At 44.7% G+C, this 14,034-nt stretch overlaps 1 protein-coding gene across 6 annotated transcripts in view; it reads right to left on the minus strand.

Annotated features, from left to right (window-relative positions):
* Positions 1 to 328: 328 nt before the first annotated feature.
* The window catches only part of SLC8A1 (solute carrier family 8 member A1), a 483,856-nt gene continuing 470,150 nt past the window's right edge, over positions 329 to 14,034 (minus strand). For all 6 annotated transcript variants that reach the window (XM_038758179.1, XM_038758105.1, XM_038757945.1 and 3 more), the window contains one exon: positions 329 to 3,490. In XM_038758179.1, the coding sequence (XP_038614107.1) occupies positions 3,114 to 3,490 (377 nt within the window). In that variant the 3' untranslated portion in view covers positions 329 to 3,113. The remainder of the gene's footprint in view (positions 3,491 to 14,034) is intronic.

Below are 14,034 nucleotides of genomic sequence, written 5' to 3' on the forward strand. Positions count from 1 at the left end.
TGGTATCAATTGGTGATGAGGTCTAAAAGACGCCAGATGGAATGATACCCCTTGCCTGCTGTTGGCTGAGCCTTGGAGGAAAATCAAAGATTCTGACACCCCAGAGTGCCATACTGGAAGGTTGAGATGACAGGGTTCATGGCCTTTTGGCTGCTATTCAGGAGAGATGGAATGTGGTTCCTTCCTTGTAAGGAGGAAGGGTTCCATGTGTCAAACACACCTTTTCAGCTTTTATTTTCTTCTGGACATGAAGACAGAAGGCAAAATCGCTAGATGACAATGGGAAGGGAGAAAACATTCCAAACAGAACATGCTTTATCACTACTGGTTAAATCAGAAACAATTATAAACTTTATTTGTCGGTGTCAATGATGTGTACCATTTATAAGGAATAGCACAATTCGTGCACTTTTTTCCTAAATCTGTGCACAATACACACACAAAACAAAATGAAATAATCAAACAAATAAAATGAAATAATTTTACACAAAAGTAATAATAATAATAATTAATTATAACCCTGAAGAGTCAGAATCATATTTTAATATTTTCCTTACAGGACAAAAAAAGTAAAACAAACCAAACCAACCACAAACAATCAAGGATTTCATTTTACTCCTCTGTGAACACCTAGCACCGGGGTTACCGTTCTGCCAGGGGGGACTAAACGTGAGCGTGAAATCTCTCTAACTATCACACATTGGCTTTCAATTCAAGAATTCATTTTCCTTCTTACTTACTGCTATGCCCTTTGTACATTCTCAGCAAAGACTGGAGTAAGGAGGAGCACTGTAAGGTGAGTTAACTGGCTGATTTCTGAACCATCGCAGGCCCAGGAACTGACCACCATGGCAGGGCATGGAACTGACCGGCACAGGTCATCGGGCCGGCCATGGCAGGGCATGGAACCGTCCGGCTCAGGATGCAAGTCTAGCCCTGAGTGGCCCTAGGACTGATCCCCAAAGTCTTAATCTCAAAATACTTGGATGAGCAATTGAAAAACACAAAATGGCCCTTCTCCTCTCTGGCTCTCCAATATGAATCATCAACTTATGCCCATTTTTCCCTTTTCTCCTCTGTTCAACTATGAAAGGCAGTCAATCAATCAACTTCCACAAAGGATGGGCTGAGAAATGGTTCATAACGCTGCACCCTATTTGCTCTGGTCTGAGAAGTGCCCCAACTGTCCCAAAAGAGAAAACCTTGCCTTCCGCTTGCAGCTGCTTTGGACTGAGGATTTTCCTCAACTGGTGACGTGGTATTTTTCCTCAAACAGCCCTTGGATCAATCTGTTTCTACATGGTGTTTTTTCTTTTTTAACCTTTGGCCTGATCCAGAAGAGGTGAGGAGGGAGCCAGGCCAGAGCTAGCTCTTACTACCTCGAAAGAGCCAATAACTCCTGGTCTGGGGTCTTTCCATGAGCTGTTGATGCCAGGTCACAGGTTGCCTAGAAACCCTCTAAAGCTAAAATATCCCTTCCTCTGGGAAATGCTCAACACTCCCAAGGAGAAGCCTCAAAGGGTGATCAATTTGCTGAGTCAATCAAGCAAGCGATGGCTTTTAGCGAGCATTTACTGTGAGTAGAGCGGTATAATAAGCTCTTGTCCCACCTCCAGAGTGGCAGAAGGTGCAGCTCTAAGAACCGAAACTCACTTCTGACTTCCTAACCCTTAGGAGCTGCGGATATGATCAGAATGATCTGACTGGCTGAAGGAATTTGGAGCTCAAAACACCCTTTAGTAATCCAGCTCACTCTCCCACCTGGGCTAAGCTAGTGTCTAAGAAAGCTCAGCCCATACCATCAACCTTACTTTCTGCACACTCTCATTCCCCCAGAAGAAGGACCCTAATCTCTACCAGCCTTCAGGCTGCCTTCAGCAAAGACTGATTGTCCACGAAGACCGTCTGCGTTCGGCTCGGCTACGGCTCGCTGGAATCATTTTATTACTTCTCAGAAACCGATGAGCACACCCACGCGAGCCTTTCGCTCCCTGCCCAATAACCAAAATGAGAATGGCGACGAAAGAAAAACAACCTTCAGGTGCAAAGAAAACTCATTCATGTCTCCGATGCTCAATTAGCACTGCTGAATGGGGTGACACGCGCCACTCTATCCTACGCGTCACTCTATTCTACTATATACACATAAATTGGGGTTTAGCTTTTTTTTTCATTCATGCACAGTGTAACAAGAATCACAACGACATTCCCAAACAGGAGGATGGAGAAGGAGTAAATGTTCGGCAGAGGCGGCATTGGCCAGGCCCAAGTGGTTATGAATTCCACTGAAATGACACCGACAGACAGTCCCACTGACACCACGATGCGGGGGTGGAGGATGTGATTCGGAGATGTCGGCGGTTGCACGGTGGAACAGAATGGGGTGCGCTCTGAATCCCTTCTCTTGCTCAGGGGTGGAGAGGAGAGGGCCAGGGGCTCCGAAGGATGTGTTGATCACAATACAGCTCAGAAGATCATGAGATGACTAAGTTTGTTCCCGGGGAACAAATGTGGTATTGTTTCGACCCTCGAGCCAGAAGAGAGGTGCCCCGGCTAGGTCAGCGGAGGGTCTGGTTTTGGTGTGGCGAGTGAATGACCTGAGCCTGAAACTGTTCCCTCCAGGTCTGTCTCTGCTCAGGTTTTGAAGCCGGCTGCAATATTTTCTAATAAACTGATAAAACTCCTTCTTTCACCTGACCATACCTGCCTCCTATGGCCAGAACCTTAACTTTTAAACAAAGACATTAGGGATCTGGCCACTTTCCATCTTTAACAGAAAGCACATGTTGCGTTCAGATCAGTTGTTTAACAAAAAAGAAAAGGAAAAAGAAAAAGGAGTCCATCCATCAAATCAATCGCGAGAGACACTCTTGGAGGAGTCGCAAAGATGGCCCTGCATCCATGCCTGGTTCAACGTGATGGCACCCTGGGTAAGAACCCTGCTGAATTCTTACCCCTATCTAGGACCAGTCTGCTCTTGAAGCTGTCTGTGTTCCGTCAGCAGGCAAGTCAACATGACAAATGTCAGTTTTCCTCTGTTCGTTATACATAGATCTTTATATATATATATATGTGCATATATATATATAAATTTACTATATTCGATTGTTCCTTTAGAAGCCTTTTATGTGGCAGTAGGCCTCCAGGGAGGAGAAGAAAATGTACAAGAGCCAAAGCAACACAAACAGGGAGGACGTGAGGAGCTTGGCAGTCCGGGGCCCACCCAGCTCACCTCCGATTTCTGGCCTCCGCCGATACAGCAGCACCCCGACATTGATGAAAGCAAAAATGGTGAAGAGGGTGACCGAGAAAGCTAGGGTGCCGGGGGACACTTCAAACTCCTTCCCGTTGGCCGCGTGGTAGATGGCGGCGATGGACCAGGCCACGCCGATCCCCAGGAACACGTTCACGGCGTTGCTCCCGGTGACGTTGCCGATGGAGGCGTCCGCGTACTGGTCCTGGGTGGCTGCCACTTTGCTGGCAAATGTGTCTGGAGTGGGGGAAAGGAGAAAGCAGAGGACCCTAAACTGGGAGCCTAAAGAAGGGGTGCTAGTCCCGGCTCCATCACTTATCTGCTGTGTGACCTTGGGAGAGTCACTTCAATCCTCTGGGCCTCAATCTCCTCATCTGCAAGATGGGGATTCAATATATGTGCTCCATCCTACTTAGAGTGTGAGCCCCACGTGGAAGCTGATTAGCTCGTATCTACCCCAATGCTTAGTAAAGCGTTCGGCACCTAATAAGCGCTTAACAAATGCCACAATTATTATCAACAAGGGGTCTCACAAGGGAGCTCCCATCATGCTCTCGTGAATGACCCAATCAAAGGTGGGATTTGGGATTCAAGGGTGATTCAAGCATGCCCAGAATCACTGGCTCCCACTATCAGGCAGGTGTACTATTCATTCATTCAATCGTATTTATTGAGCGCTTACTGTGTGCAGAGCACTGTACTAAGCACTTGGGAAGTACAAGTTGGCAACATAAAGAGACGGTCCCTACCCAACAATGGGCTAGAGAAGCAGCATGGCCTAGTGGAAAGGGCACAGGTCTGGAAAGGGGAGGATCTGGGTTCTAATTCCAGCTCTGCCACATGACTGCTGTGTGATCTGGGGCAAGTCACTTCGCTTCTCTGTGCCTCAGTTACCACATCTGTAAAATGGACATTAAATTCTACTTTCCTACTTAGACTGTGAGCCCCACGTGGGACAGTGACTGCGTTCAACTTGACAGATGTGTATCTATCGCATCTTTTAGAACAGTACTTGCCAAATAATAAATTCTTACTCAGTAGGCCTAACAGACAAACAAACAAACAAAAAAAAACAGGGTTGAACTCTCCAGGCTCAGAGTTAGTGGATTCCATTGGAGATTGATTCCCCAAGGCACATCTCTGGATAGATAGGTAATTGGCCATTCCTTAAAGATTGCCAGTTAATATTGCACAGCTTACTTTGGTACTCCCCTCTCAGGAAGCGCACTCTAAATGGTCTATGCTGAACCCCTGGTGTTTTTAACAATCAGTCAATCAATGTCATTTATTGAGTTTTTACTGTAGGCAGAGCACTGTACTAATTGAGTACAATATAACAGAATTGATAGACATGTTCCCTGCTCACAATGAGCTCTCCTCTTACTATGAAGCTTACATTTTTTGGTGTAATCACTCTTAGTATTCATAAGTTTCACTGGAGGGTGTAACAAAATTGTACGGTCTTAATCATTAGTGCCTGAATGAGACTCATCCAAATGGCCAAGGGCCAGAAATAATGCATTACTGGATTTTCATGGGCACAATATGCAAAAGATACTTTCTCAGAGACATTCATGGATACAATCTCACCATTGCCAGAATAGGCTTTGAATGGGACAACTCTACTAAATTCCACATCTAGAAACAATGCTGTCATGGGGCTAAAACCATCCCCATTGATATGGAAATTCTGCACTGCATATTCTCTTTGCCCACAGTCATTTCATTACCATGACTCAGCACTGCCATGACACAAACATTCAAATTTGTAGCTTGATTATCTTATATTTCCTACATATTCATTCTGCCACCAAATCCTGTCAGTTCTACCTTTTCAGCTTTGCTAAAATCTGCACTTTCCTCTCCATTCAAACTGCTACCATGATAATCCAAGCACTTTATTCTATCCCACCTTAATAATAATAATAATAATAATAATAATAATAATAATAATAATGGCATTTATTAAGCACTTACTATGTGCAAAGCACTGTTCTAAGCACTGAACATCAGCCTCCTTGCTGAAATCCTGACTTCCTGTCTCTCCCTACTCCAGTCCATATTTTACTCGGCTGCTCAAATCCTTTTCTACAAAAGCAGTCAGTCTATGCTTTCCCACTCCTCAAGGACCACGAGTGGTTGCCTATCCAACTCTACAATGAACAGAAATACCTCAATCTCGCTTATCTCACCGCAGACCTCTTGTCCACGTCCTGCTTCTTTCCTGGAACGCTCTCCCTCTTCATACCTGTCAGACAATGACTCTCTCCCCTTTCAAAGCTTTATTGAAAGCACATTTCCTCCAAGAGGCCTTCCCTGACTAAGCTCTCCTTTCCTCTTCTCCCACTCCTTTCTGCGTCACCCTGACTTGCTCCCTTTATTCAACCCCTCTTCCCAGGCCCACAGCACTTACGTACACATCTGTAATTAATTTATTTATATTAGTGTCTGTATTCCCCTCTAGACTGTAAGCTCATTGTGCGTGGGAATGTGTCTGTTTGTTGCTTCGTACTCTCCCAAGTACTTAGTTCAGTGGTCTGCACACAGTAAGTGCTCAATAAATGACTAACACTGCCGACTTTCAAGTGCTCAATCACTTTGCCCCTCTCACCTTATCTCACTGATTTCCTGCTATGACCCAGCCCTAACCCTTTAGTCTTCTAATGCCAACGTACTCACTACACCTTGATCTTGTCTATCTTGCCATTGACCCCTCACCCACCTACTGCTTCTGGCCTGAAATATCCTTCCTCTTAATATCCAACAGGTGATCACTCCTGCACCTTATCAGAAGCACATTTCCTCCAAGAGGCCTTTCCCGACTAAGTCCTCATTTCCTCTTCCCCACTTCCTTCTCCATCGTCCTTGCACTTGAATTTGCACCCTTGTTTCGCCCCTCCCTCACCCCCACAGCACATATGCACATATCCATATTTTATTTATATGCATTTATTTTATTTTATTTATTTATACAATCCAGCCCTCCCCCACATATAAACTCCATAGGTGTTCCACTCCTTCCAATATTCTGCAACTTTCCATACTCTAATCCTGGTCCCCCAACCCTCTGTGACACCCTGGTTTCCTGGCTCTCTCTATAACCCTTTTCACATCAAATCCACTACACATCCCCCTCCTGAGCTCCCAACAGCACTACAACCACTACAAACCCGATAATCATGCCTTGCCCTCTGCCCCCAAGAAACAACCCATCTCCCACACAGCCACAAAGTTGGAGGGCCTAGGCCAGGGCAGGACTGGGGGAAAGCGGGCAGTGCAGTGATGGCTGAGTTGGAGGAAGAGCCCCATATCCCAAAACTTCCTCCAGAGTAGGCTCAGCCTGGAGAATTCTAGACTGTAAGCTCATTGTGGGCAGGGAATGTGTCTGTTCATTGTTATACTGTTATTTTGTACTCTCCCAAGAGCTTAGTACAGTGCTTTGCACACAGTAAGCGCTCAATAAATGCAACTGAATGATTGAGTGAACTCAAGAGAAGACCCACTGACACATATGGATCCGGGCCCTGCCTGCTTCTGGTTCCCAAAGCCAGAGGGCCTAACGGATAGAGTACGAGCCTGGGAGTCAGAAGGACCTGAGTTCTAATCCTGACTCTGCCACTTGTCTGCTTTGTGACCTCGGACAAGTTCCTTCACTCTTCTGTGTCTCAGTTGCCTCATCTACAAAATGGGGATTGAGAGTGTGAACCCCATGGAAATGTGATACTGTGTCCAACCTGATTTGCTGGTATCCTCCCCAGTGCTTGGCACATAGTAAGTGCTTAACAAATATTTATTCAACAGGATTTATTGAGCACTTACTATGTGCAAAGCACCACACTAAGCCCTTTGGAGAGTACAATGTAGCAACAAAAAGACAGAGCCCACAACGAGCTCACAGTCTAGAGGAAGGAACAGGCACTAATACACATAAAGAAATAAATAATTCGATGAATTGCAGATATATACGTATGTGCTGTGGGGCTGTGAGGGAGGATGAATGAAGGGAGCAAGTCAGAGCGATACAGAAGGGAGTGGGACAAGAGGAGAGGAGGGCTAAGTCAGGGAAGGCTTCTTGGAGTAGATGGGCCTTGAATAAGACTTTGAAGTGGGAGAGAGCAATTATCTGCCTGATATGAGGAAGGAGGGTTTTCCAGGTCAGAGGCAGGATGCTAGCAAGAGGTTGGGGGTGAGAAAGATGAGATCGAGGTATAGTGAGAAGGTTAGCATTAGGAGAATGAAGTGCACTCACTGGGTTGTAATAGGAGAGTAGCAAGGTAAGGTAGGAGGGAGCAAGGTGATTGACTGCTTTAAAGCCAATTGCGAGGGTTTTTGTTTGATGTGGAGATGGATGGGCAACCACTGGAGTTTCTTGAGGAGAGGGGAAACATGGTCTGAATGTTTTTGAAGGAAAGTGATCTGGACAGCAGAGTGGACTATGGACTGGAGTGGGGAGAGACAGGAGGCAGGGAGGTCAGCAAAGAGGCTGATACAATAATCAAAGCGGTTTAGGATAAGTGCTTGTATTAATGTGGTTGCAGTTTGTATGGTGAAGGCGTGGATTTTAGCGATGTCGTGAAGGTAGAACTGACAGAATTTAGTGATGGTTGGACCATATGTGTTGAGTGACAGAGAGGAGTTAAGGATAATGCCAAGGTTATGGTTAAATATCACAATTATTATTATTATTATTATTATTGCACCGGAGTGTTTGGGGGAAAGCACTGATGCGGGAATCTGCGGGTTAATATAAAATGGCAAATTCCTGACCTGAGAATCCAGTGCACAAATTCATCCTTCTCACAGGGCAACCCCAAAACCACAAGGATAAAACAAGTTCATGGGTTCAAATTCCAGCTCTGCTAATTGTCAGCTGTGTGACTTTGGGCAAGTCACTTAACTACTCTGCACCTCAGTTACCTCATCTGTAAAATGGGGATGAAGACTGTGAGCCCCCTGTGGGACAACCTGATCATCTTGTAACCTCCCCAGTGCTTAGAACAGTGCTTTGCATATAGTAAGCACTTAATAAATACCATTTAAAAAAAGTTACAAAGCCCCACTAAAATCTTTACTACTTTTTCCAGCCAAGGTCTCCATTTCATAGCAGCCTCACGTGGAAACCAAAGGACTGTGCTTTTTGATTGTGTCCTGTTTGTTTTGTTTTAATGGTATTTTTAAAGGCTTACTATATGCCAGACACTATAACAGGAACACATTGAACAGGAATCATCACCTCTGTGTCCTTCTGCTGTGGCAGCTCACGCCTCCTTCTCTGAAATCCAACCCTTTACAGAAGTTATCAATCTTGCCAGCTAATCAAATAGGCTTCTCGTCTATTTAGTTATTCATCCCAGCCCCCTAGCAAACAGGGTGTGAAAACACCCCGCAGCTCAAACAGGTCTTAATTCATTCAAGCAAACTACTAGGAAAGGCTATATTCTACCAATTATAGCACTTTGAATGTTTGGAAAATTGCTCTCAGTCACTGCTTTGCTGTTTGGGATACAGCATAATGGAATTCACCATATGTTAATCCACACTAAACCTTTAAAGAATAAGGCCACATTTCACCAATGGGCAATTAAATTCAAATGCAATAAAATAGAATACATTTTTTTTTAGATTGAAATCTTGGGAAATACATTAATCCCAGGTCTCACTGGCTCTCTTGTGAGACCCTGGGGGTCTGAAGTCTGATTCACTGTCACACTGGCTGAAAGGTATTTCTCTTTTAACAAAATCAACTGCTTTGAAGTTCTCCTGCAGGGACCAAAAAGATTTGAGCTTTCTTTATATACGTTTTGCTCTCAGGCTGCTCTTCATTCCAGAGGAGAATTCAGTTAGGTTCACCAATAGCAGGCACCACTGTAGATTGAGGAATAGACAGTCAAGGGGAAAACATTTTGGATAAGGCATTAGAAGATCAGGGCCCTCTGATTTTCTCCCTGATTCAAGTACTTTACAGGTGACCCTAGATAAATCCCACCAGCTTTCTTTATTTAGGTCTCTGAAATGCCAGGGAAATAGACAGCCTAGCAATGATCTGGGCCATTAGAGGGGGTGAGAAAACCCGCTTAGAGCATTCAAGCTACACAATTCTCCCTCCCTTTTGTGTCAACTGTGTAATTAAATCCATATCCCTTAAGCATGTGATATTCTCCCCAACTCCCAACCTCACAGCACTTATTCATTCATTCATTCAATCGTATTTATTGAGAGCTTACTGTGTGCAAAGCACTGTACTAAGCACTTGGGAGAGTACAATATAACAATAAAGAGAAGCGTATCCTGCCCACAACGAGCTTACTTATAAATATATCTCCTTATACTCTGCCACTTTCCCTAGCTGTAATTATTTTAATGTCTGTTTTCATCATCGAATGTAAGCAGCATGAAGGCAGGGATTGTGTCTACCAATTCTGATGTATTGTACTCTCCCAAGAACTTAGTATAGTGCTCTGTACACAAGAAGGGTTAAAGAAAGGAGGGAAGCAGTGTGGTCTAGTGGAAAGAGCATGGGCCTTGGTGTCAGAGGACCAGGGTTCTAATCCCGGCTCTGCCACATGCCTGCTGTGTGACCTTGGGCAAGTCATTTAATTTCTCTGTGCCCCAGTTACCTCAGAATTGTCCCTTTGCCTGAGTTCAGTAGGCACTAGATGTCTCCACCCATACTGAAACATGTTCTCTCTGAATTTTACTGTCTTCGAAAGGGGACCACTCCTCTGTTCTTTGACCAAATAATTGCACCAAACGGGCATGGGGCAACTTATATTGGACTGTTCTACTCTCTGCTCTGGGAGGCAAAGTCACACTCCCTCAAAAGGTTCAAGGAGAGTGAGTGAGAAAGAGAGAGGAAATGAGAAGCAGTGTGGCTTGGTGGAAAGAACAAGTGTTTGGGAGTCAGAGGTCATAGGTTCTAATCCCAGCTCCACCACTTGTCAGCTATGTGACTTTGGGCAAGTCACTTAACTTCTCTGTGCTTCAGTTACCTCATCTGTAAAATGGGGACTAAGACTGGGAGCCCCACATGGGACGGCCTGATTACCTTGGGCCTACCCCAGTGATTAGAACAGTGAATGGCACACAGTAAATGCTTAACAAATACCATCAGTGTTATTATTATTAACAACGGGGAAGAGAGGGAGAGAAAGAGAGAAAGGGAGAGGAACAGAGAGAAAGAGGAGAGAGGAAAGAGAGAGAGGAGTGAGGAGAGAGAGAGAGTGGTTGAAGCTCCATGCCAAGTTGATGCTGGATTTAGGGGTGAGGGGGTTCTGGAATGGGAGGCAGAAGACCTGAAAACTGCTTTTTGTACTGTCCTGTGATAGCCAGGCTGGTTTCTACCACTCCAGTTGCCTCCTTTGAGTAAAACAGGAAGTAGTACTCTTTCTACTAGTCACAGTGTTTATTGAGGGTATAGTGAATGCAAAACACTGTACTAAGTGCTCAGGAATTACAGTGGAAGTATAAGATGTGCTCCCATCAAACTGGGAAGGACTCAATAAGGCTGGTGCAACTGCTTGAGTGGTCAGGGAGGAAGAGTCTAACTGAATGTGGTTGGCGGAATCATCATCATCATCATCAATCGTATTTATTGAGCGCTTACTGTGTGCAGAGCACTGTACTAAGCGCTTGGGAAGTACAAGTTGGCAACATATAGAGACAGTCCCTACCCAACAGTGGGCTCACAGTCTAAAAGGGGGAGACAGAGAACAAAACCAAACACGCTAACAAAATAAAATAAATAGAATAGATATGTACAAGTAAAATAAATAAATAAATAAATAGAGTAACAAATATGTACAAACATATATACGCATATACAGGTGCAGTGGGGAAGGGAAGGAGGTCAGATGGGGGGGATGGAGAGGGGGACGAGGGGGAGAGGAAGGAAGGGGCTCAGTGTGGGAAGGCCTCCTGGAGGAGGTGAGCTCTCAGTAGGGCCTTGAAGGTAGGAAGAGAGCTAGCTTGGCGGATGGGCAGAGGGAGGGCATTCCAGGCCCGGGGGATGACGTGGGCCGGGGGTCGATGGCGGGACAGGCGAGAACGAGGTACGGTGAGGAGATTAGCGGCAGAGGAGTGGAGGGTGCATGGTGGGCTGTAGAAGGAGAGAAGGGAGGTGAGGTAGGAGGGGGCGAGGTGATAGAGAGCCTTGAAGCCCAGGGTGAGGAGTTTCTGCCTGATGTGCAGATTGATTGGAAGCCACTGGAGATTTTTGAGGAGGGGAGTAACATGCCCAGAGTGTTTCTGGACAAAGACAATCCGGGCAGCAGAATGAAGAGTGGATTGAAGTGGGGAGAGACACGAGGATGGGAGATCAGAGAGAAGAATGGAGATCAGATCAGAGGAATGGACTGAAAGCTAAAGGACAAAATCCTTTCAATGGCTCTGCCTTTGTTCAGTCAACTGATCAATCAATGGTATTTACTGAGCTCTTACTGTGTGCACAGCACTGGACTAAGAGCTTGGAAGAGTTCAATACAACACAGTTGGTAGATATATTCCCTCCTTACAACAAGCTTACAAGTCTAGAGGGGGAGACAAACATCAATGTAAATAAATATATTATGGATAGCTATGTAAGTGCCCTGGAGCTGGATGTAGATCTAAGTTCATATATGACACATATTCATTTATCACTAAATAATGGAGCATAAAAATATGGAATGCTTTCCTGTGGTAAATTTGGCCTTTGCCTAGATGTTCATGCAAGGGGTCAACCTCACGTGAATTGGAAATGTGCTCCACAGGCCGGACTAGTGTTTTTGAAGCCACAAAAACATCCAAGTCCCACATTTAAGTCTACAGGAGGAAGCCTATATGAGCACCTCCCTCTGACAGAAGACATATCCAGGGTTTTCCAACCCCAGACTTGTCTCCTCACCCCACTGCTGCCTGAAAATATTTCCCTCCGATGCCCTTTTTTTTTTGCTGTTATTGTTAGGCTTCCTGACAAGTGATGGCTTTTACTGTGACTTTTGGTATGTGTAAGTCCTTATTATATGCCAGGCACTGTACTAAGCACTGGGATAGATCCAAGATAATCTGGTTGGACACAGTCCTGAACTACCACCTGCTTGCTGATGCCTTGCCAAGACTGTTTCTATTTTCTTTTTACAATACTGATCCAAACTTGGGTTGCTTATGTTCCAAGAAGGGGCTAATTTCAATTTAGAAGAAGGATGGTGAAAGTGTTTCTTTCCTCTAAACTAGGGTAAACAGGGAAGGCTCACGGCCCAGCAGGGATATTAATTCAGTATCCTACATGCCAGTTCATCCTTTTCAGAAAATGCCGATGATCCACCCACTCTGAGACACAGCCGAACAGGCATATTATCATCATAAATGGAACAGGGAAGAAGCTGTGAAGTCTAGTGGATAGAGCACAGGTCTGTGAGTCAGAAGTCATGGGTTCTAATCCTGACTCCGCCACTTAGAGAAGCAGCGTGGCTCAGTGGAAAGAGCATGGGCTTTGGAGTCAGTGGTCATGGGTTCAAATCCCGGCTCTGCCAATTGTCAGCCGTGTGACTTTGGGCAAGTCACTTAACCTCTCTGGGCCTCAGTTACTTCATTTTTAAATGGGGATTGACTGTGAACCCCCCATGGGACAACCTGATCACCTTGTAACCTCCCCAGTGCTTAGAACAGTGCTTTGCACATAGTAAGCACTAAATAAATGCCATCATTATTATTATTGTCTGTTGTGTGACCTTGGGCAAGTCACTTTAATAATAATAATAATAATAATGATGGCATTTATTAAGCACTTACTATGTGCCAAGTACTGTCCTAAGCGCTGGAGAGGTTACAAGGTGATCAGGTTGTCCCACATGGAACTCACAGTCTTCATCCTCATTTTACAGATGAGGTCACTGAGGCACAGAGAAATGAAGTGACATGCCTGAAGTCACACAGCTGACAATTGGTGGAGCCAGGATTTGAACCCATGACCCGACTCCAAAGCCTGTGCTCTTTCCACTGAGCCATGCTGCTTCTCTCACTGCTGCTTCACTTCACTCTCATGCTGTTTCACTTTACTTCTCTAGGCCTCAGTGACCTCATCTGGAAAATGAGGATTAAGCCTATGAGTCCCATACAGAACAGAGACTGTGTCCAACCCAATTACTTTGTATCTGCCCCAATGCTTAGTACAGTGCCTGAAGTGTAGTAAGCATTTAACAAATACCATTATTGTTATTATCATTATTATTGAGCACTTACTATGTGCAGATACACTCTGTTCTATTGTCTTCTTCCAAGCACTTAGTACAGTGTGCTGAATACAGTAAGAACTCAATAAATATAATTCAATAATAATAATAATAATAATAATAATAATAATAATGACGACACTTGTTAAGTGCTTACTATGTGTCAAGCACTGTTCTAAGTGCTGATTAGATTGATTGATTGCCTTACACTGTATTAAGCATTTGGGAGAGTACAATTCAACAGAGTTGGTAGCCATGTTCCAGGTCCACAATGACCTTACTTTCCATGTGGCAATGGGTTCAAACCCCTAGAGTGAAAAACCAGAAGAACCTAGTGACAAGCAGTATTGCCTACTGGAAATAGCATGAACTTGCAAGTCAAAGGTCCTAATCCTAGCTCTATTGCTTGTCTGTTGTGTGTGAACTTGTGCAAGTCACTTTACTTCTCGGTGCCTTAGTTTCCTCCCCTGTAAAATGGGGATTAATTTCTACCCCCCTCAGTTTAGACCATGAGCCCCACTTGGGACAGTGACTGTGTTCAACTTGATTATCTAGTTACACAGTGTTTGCAGC

The sequence above is a fragment of the Tachyglossus aculeatus genome, chromosome 1 (assembly GCF_015852505.1).
Source record: "Tachyglossus aculeatus isolate mTacAcu1 chromosome 1, mTacAcu1.pri, whole genome shotgun sequence".
Lineage (NCBI taxonomy): Eukaryota > Metazoa > Chordata > Mammalia > Monotremata > Tachyglossidae > Tachyglossus > Tachyglossus aculeatus.